Raw genomic sequence first — 6,672 nt, forward strand, 5'->3', positions numbered from 1 at the left:
TAATAATGCACATAAAGCACCAGGTTTCCTGTCTTCTCAGGTCACTACTCACAGACCGACAGGACACATCTTTCCTGCTGACTTTACATTTCTACTCTTTACCTCACAAGCCACTTTACCACATTTACATCTACCGTATTCTTTCAGGGTAAAGCTGTAGTAAACCCCCAATGTGAGCGTCATGATCAAGGCTGCAGGGCATCCTCTCATTTCCCCCTCATTTTCTCTCAGCACCCAAGTGCTCTGATTACTAGCTGCCTTCCTTACTCCATCTCTTCACTGTGAATAACTATCTCCTTGTTCTGGAATCAGACCTCACCCTGTCTGTTCCCCACTGAAAACACTGCCATTCCCGTGGAGGCAGCCTGGGTTAGAGAGACTGCAGTGTGAACTTGTGAGAACAACAGGGAGTCCCAGAGGCCAGCAGTGCCCACCAATTGGCACTCAGAAGCCAACATGTTTTGGGTTTGGACTGAAATGCACTGTCCAGACTCTCTTCCTGGACTCCCTGAGCTCATGGCCAGCAGGTGGACTTATAAACCCCGCTCATCTCAAACAGGGTAGAAGTAAAACAAGGAAGCACAGCTTCACCAGAGGGTTAGAGTGATGTTTGTGAGACAGGACTCAAGTAGCAAATAGTGTAAAGTCTCCTGGTGGTGTTTGGGTGTGTGAGAAGGCATAAATTAAATGTTCTGTGAACATACGTAAATAAACTGGGGTCAGACTAGGAACTGGCAGGTCAGTGACTTTTCAGTGCCTTGAAAGTATCATTGAGCCGCCTTCACTGAAAACAGAACAGACTCACACAGCTGCTTCTGGTCATTACTGGCTTTGACAAGCTTTGCTCCCATTAGATTTTAGGTTCATGTTGAAAAGGATGTGTGGCTGCTGGGTACTTTGGGCTTATTAGGGACTTGGTGAATAAATGTGGGTTAATTACTGATGTTTTTACAATGTACCACTGTTGGCAGATATGAAATGGGATTCCTAACGTACAAGGTAGTTGTGAGATCAAACAGCACAACAAATGATGTTTGATACAATAGTTTTCTAGAAATAAGGGCTCACTGGTGAGTGAGATTAATTTTCAGTGTCTGCTCCCGAAGGGCCGGATAATGCTGGCAGCCGTCAGAGGCCTCTGCCCAAAGCAGCTGGGCAGCTAGAGTCCATGGTTTGTGACTTTCCTTTATTCCACAGCCTCAGCTCTTTAGGCCACTTGAGCTTTCCTAAGACATTAAAGCTCTGCCTTTCAACAGCTTTCAAGTGTTTTGTTTCTAGCACTTTCTCCTCAGATCCTGGCACAAATTCTAAAATCGGAGTCAATAAGAGATTACTTCAAAGCATGAAGTGAAATAATAAAGAATAGTTGGTAGCAAAGTTTTCAGATCCCGTTTACCTCGATTTCTCTCCAGGCTAAGAGGTGGCAGCTGTGTGTCCATGTAAATATGTGTATTTATATGTTTATACACACATACACATATGTATATATTTCATTAATTTAACTAAAGTTAACTGCACGCATCCTTTTGGCCAGTCCTAGGAGCCATACACCCATCACAAGGCATCCTCCCCCTCAGAGAGCTGTGTGACAAGTGACAGCCACTCAGGAAAACAGAACTGCCATGAGTTAAAATACTGTCTTTTACAGCTCTAATTTCTCACCCGTGGCCCGCCTCCGTCCTGGAGCCCCGGGCTCCCTGTTTAGCCCCCAGCGTCCAGCTCTGAAGTCCGGCCTTGCTGAGCAGCTGGGAGCAGAGCCAGGGACCGGACAGAGGGCGGCCCGAGGCCAGGGCAAAGGTGAGGGTGGGGGGAGAGCTGAATGAGGGGCAGGCAGGGAGGCAAAGGGGGGGGGTGGAGAACGAAGGGGGAGCGGGCAGGAGGGCAGCTCCAGGGCTGCGGGCGCCCTGTTGGTCCCCACCCCCGTCCCCCTGGTGACAGGCTGTCAGTCCCAGGGACCCCGCAGCCTCTCCCACTCCTCCCCCCTCCAGCGTGGAGGCTGCACCCGCTCACCGAGCCGGCTCAGGGTGGTGGGGACCTCTGTCAGCTCGTAGTTGTGTCTGCAGACCGTGTCCAGCTCGGCGCGCGTCCGCTCCATGATGTCCTGCTGGCTGTTCCAGTAGTCGGCCCACGACCGCCCCAGCTCGGTCACCGCGAAGTACTTGTCCACGACGCTGTCGAAGCGCACGTACTCCTCCAGGTTGTAGATGTATCTGTCCACACTACGGATGCGCTGCGTCCCGTTGGTGAAGTAGCACTCGCCCTTGAACTGGAACACGGCGTCCCCTGCGGGACACACCGTCAGCCCCAGACCGGACCCCGCCGACCCAGGGCCGCGCCCGCGCAAAGCCTCGGGAACCTTCCTGGGGAGGACCCGGCCGTGACGCAGGTCTCGGGCGCAGCTGAGAGTCGCGGGCAGGGGCGGAGTGGGCGACACCCAGGTGTCTGAGCCCCGAGGGCGCACGTCCCTGGAACCGCGTTCCCACACCGTCCTGCACCTCAGCCTCGCAGAGTTCAAGGGAGGGACGGGCGTCCAGGGAGGGAGGCTTTCCTGATAATGTGCCCCTGGCCCTGAAGGCTTTGGCTGGGTGTCCTGTTTCCTCTGCTTCAAGACACTAACCCAGTGTTACCCTTTCTCACTCCTAAGTGGGACGTCTCCCCCACTTCATACCTCTCTCTCTCTCTCTCTCTCTCTCTCTCTCTCTCTCTCACACACACACACACACACACACACACATACACACACACACACCCCTCCACAACCCTGGAAAGAAGCACCCCTCCCCTCCACAACCCTGGAAAGAAGCACTAAAACCTGGAAAGAGCTCAAGTTTTGAAAATACATAGATTCCGATTAAACTGTGAAGGTCAGCTCTTTGGGCAGAGTACAATGTGTAAATTAAAGTCACTGCATCTATTCAGGCGCCTTAGCAAGGCTGAGAGTTTGTATCAAGGACTCTCCTGTCTGTGAATAGGGCATCTCTCCATATGGATTACATCTCTCTTCCATACCTTTTTTTTTTTTTTATTTTTATAAATTCAGTCTACCTACTCAAGTCTCTGAACCCTCCTCAAGTTACTGTTTGACTACTAATCTTCTGCTGGCCTCACTCACATGCCTAGAGTTTGCCTCCCTGAAACCTCCATGGTCAGGACTACAGTCTTCTCAAATACTGAGGCCAGCCATCACTGACCTGCACTTTCCATCCCAGAACCACAGCATTCTCCGGAAGACAAAGTACAGGCAAACCTGCTGGATTCTCTCTGGAGAAATGTATTTTCTTTAAACATATCCTTCGCTTCTTTTCTCTGTCATTGGAAGTAGATATAAGCTCTGTCTCCTTAGACCCTGGCTTGGCCACTGGGGTGGGCACTGTCCTCACTTCAACATAAGAAGATGGAAAGGAGCTGTAACCTCCCTATCTCTTCCACAGAAAGAACCTAAGATAAAAGCCTGTTCTGAGATCAGGACCTCACCATCCCTCCACATTCCAGGATCCCCAGGATCCCTCAGAGCCCTTTCCCAGATTGCTGACTCTGGCCGCCCCTGCCCTGCACTTACATGGGGAGTCTCTGCCCTGGGCTCCTGGGCTGCTCAGCACCATCAGCATCACCACCACAGCTGCTGCAGGGAGGCTTCTGGGGATCTGCAGCGCCATCTCACAGGAAAAGGTAATGGTGGTCCACACAGCTCACACCTGCTGTGCCCTCTTCAGAGAGTAAAAGTCTGTGGGTGCCTCTGTGCTTTCAGGGTTGGCCTTAGGAGAGGAGCCAATCAGCACTGGCGCTGAAGTGTCTCATCTGTGTCCAGGCAGACTTTGTTTAGGAAGGCTCTTGATTCTATGCCTGGCCTGTGTCTTCATGAAACTGCACTGGGTGAACATCTGAAGTAATATTCATTCTCTATTATGCAGCATGCCTGACCTAAATATGAAGGCTGACTGTGTTGGGGTTTTAAAAAACAAAGAAGAGTGATTCAAGGATAGACAATGTTGCCATGTTCATTTAGAACCTGTTCTCTTGAAGAACATATTCTCTTTAGTAGAAAAAAGTATGTGGGATCATGTACCAGGGGACAGAAAACTCTTCCCACAGAGGCTCACTGTATTACATTAGACCCTGAGGAGCCTGGGGTGGTGCTCGAAGAGCAGAGTGGTGTTTCAGAGTCAACAAACTGCTGAGCCTCTTTTTCTGTCTCACTTTTACCTCAGGCTAGCTTGGAACTAGGCTAGCCTCAGACCTGTAGTCTCCCTACCTCAGATGCCATAACACTGTGATTACAGACCCACAGCACCAGGCCCTGTTTTGACCTTTCCTTAATCTCTGGTTTCTCTTTATAAAATATGGACCATGCTTCATGCATTGACATGTAGATCTTCATATATGCACATTTAGAGTAATATGACTTAGTTAATACTGCAAACACTTCTCAACTATCCTGCGTAACTAAAGGAGGCCTTTCGCCCACTCACCAGCCCTGTGGGCACGTGGTTGCTCCTCACACAGGAATCCATTGCATTCATGATATTTCAGTGAAAGTGGGAGTTAACTAACCTGGCTTTCCTCTTACAAGCTCTTCTGATGCTTAAATCTGCCACAACCATGACATAGATTCATCTGACGGCAGCAAAGGCAAAACCCACAGCTTTCAGAGCTTTCAGACACCGATTCAAGGACAGGAAACAAAAGACGAGAAGCAGCCACTCCCGGGCTGATGGTGTTGTGAGGAGGCAGATGTGCACACGCATGTGGGACTGTGTCAATCTCAGCACCGAAGCCTGAAGACAGTCAATACGTGCGGTCAGTGAACGTCTTTTCATCTGGGTCCTCAGGTCTGATTATAGGATATCATGCTGTTGACACAAAAGCATAACTCTCACCTCAAGGGGTTAAGAGTTGGTTTATTCTGGAGCCAAATATGAGTAACCATGGCCTGGGAACAGATTCGAGTTACCCAAATTCCATGTTCCAATTTGATAACATTTTCATGAAGTTTCTATAGCAACAGAACAAAGCCACAAATCAAGACATTTTTCAAACACATTGGCAGAGACCTCAGAGGGGCAGGTTATAACAAAGTGGGGAGAATCTTACTGCCCTTAGGTGCTGTGTCTGACAGGCTTCTGAGCCCTTGGGTTGGTGGAAGCTGCTGGTCTGCTAAGGTAATACATTCAAAAGGGTTTGGTTGGTTGGTTGGTTGCTTGGCTGGGGGCTTTTTTTGTTTGTTTTTGCTTCTGTTTATGTTTTGTTTTGTTTTGTTATGAGATAGGTGTCCCTGTAGCCCCAGCTGGCCTGGACTCACTGTGTAGACCAGGTTAGCCTCAAACTCAGAGATCTGCCTTTCCTCCCAAGTGCCAGGATTAAAGGTGTGCACCACCATGCCCAGCTTCCAAAAGATTTTTATCTGTTAGTCACAGGATGTTAAGTCAGCCACAGAGATGGTCAAGGGATGGCTATTGAGGAGGCGAAGAATAGCCCGACAGAAATTGCAACTGGGCTCTAGACCTGCAGCATTTTAAACTCTCCAGTCACTGAAGCTCTAATCAGTTGATCAGCCTTGCAGACAGTTCAGTTGAAGATGCAGGTCTTTTCTGAGAACTTTCATTCAGAATGTCTAAGCTTAAGTCAGCTGGAACAGTGCCTACAAACATCAGTGACTAAACCAGGGCAGTATCGTCTCCTTTTCTGTGCTCTATCTCTGTAGTCTAGATTTTTCTTCTTAAACAGGGGCTGAATCTAAAAGCAAAATGGTAAGAACTTAATGGGTAAATAAAAGAGATAGAGAAGAAACAAGAAAATTCCTTTAGGGCTCACGACAGCGCGAGTAACTCGGACATTCTGTTAGGTCACGGCCATGAGCACTGAGGGAGGGTGTGGCTGGGCTCCACCAGCAGTGTGTCCAGAAGGGGTAGCCTCAGCTGGGAGTCTCCCCAGGGACACTGGGAGCACAAAGAAAGGGCACACTCAGACCCCAAGCAGGGTCAAGACACAAAGTCATATTCCTAGGGACCTTGAAGAGGCCCTCAGTGTCCTTAGCCCCCAGGACCTCCCACCAGCTGAGGGCTCTGCCCACCCCTGCTCCTGTTTTACAGGGGAAAGCTCCCTCAGCTTTATCCTGGGCTGCAAAGGGACGGCTGGATCAGACAGGGGATGTCCAGCTCTCCCGGGCCTCCGCACACAGACTTCTCAACTAGCAACAGAAGCATCAGCAGAGAACTCTTTTTCCAATTGGCTAAAATCACATCAGCAAGTCAGTGCTTTGAGCTCCTGCTAGCTGCCTCCTCCTGCCCAGGCTTCTCTGTTCTCTGCAAGGGTCACTTTCTCGTGTTACACATGACAGACACCCATCGTAGGCCTGGCCTGAGAGGAAGTCAATTCAAACACCTCATCCCACAGTGCCTTCCCTGAAGCACCCCAAGGGGCTCTGTTAAGACAGGGCACCTAGAACTAGGTGGCGTGGACCCCGTGTAGCTTCAGGGGATAAAGAAACCTCATTCATATGGACCAGGGTTACAGGCAACATCCCCAGTTCCACCAGAGTGGAAGATGAACCAGTAAACTCAAGGAGAAACCCTTTCTGGTCAGCATCCCGGAGAATCTCTGCTTGGTCAGTGGGGTTAAGAGTGAAACTAATCATCTTGTCACTAGAATGGTCTCCCAGGACTCTATGATGTC

At 49.8% G+C, this 6,672-nt stretch overlaps 1 protein-coding gene across 1 annotated transcript in view; it reads right to left on the minus strand.

The window, feature by feature from the left end:
* Window positions 1–3,724, minus strand: part of LOC103731003 (rano class II histocompatibility antigen, A beta chain) — a 17,475-nt gene extending 13,751 nt beyond the window's left edge. The window contains exons 1-2 of the mRNA XM_008829311.3: window positions 3,560–3,724; window positions 2,011–2,283 (exon numbers count right to left, since the gene is read on the minus strand). Coding sequence (XP_008827533.1) covers window positions 2,011–2,283; window positions 3,560–3,656 — 370 coding nt within the window. The 5' untranslated portion in view covers window positions 3,657–3,724. The remainder of the gene's footprint in view (window positions 1–2,010; window positions 2,284–3,559) is intronic.
* Between the last annotated feature and the right edge of the window lie 2,948 nt (window positions 3,725–6,672).

The sequence above is a fragment of the Nannospalax galili genome, unplaced genomic scaffold (genome assembly GCF_000622305.1).
Source record: "Nannospalax galili isolate Female #2095 unplaced genomic scaffold, S.galili_v1.0 scaffold17434, whole genome shotgun sequence".
NCBI classification, from domain to species: domain Eukaryota; kingdom Metazoa; phylum Chordata; class Mammalia; order Rodentia; family Spalacidae; genus Nannospalax; species Nannospalax galili.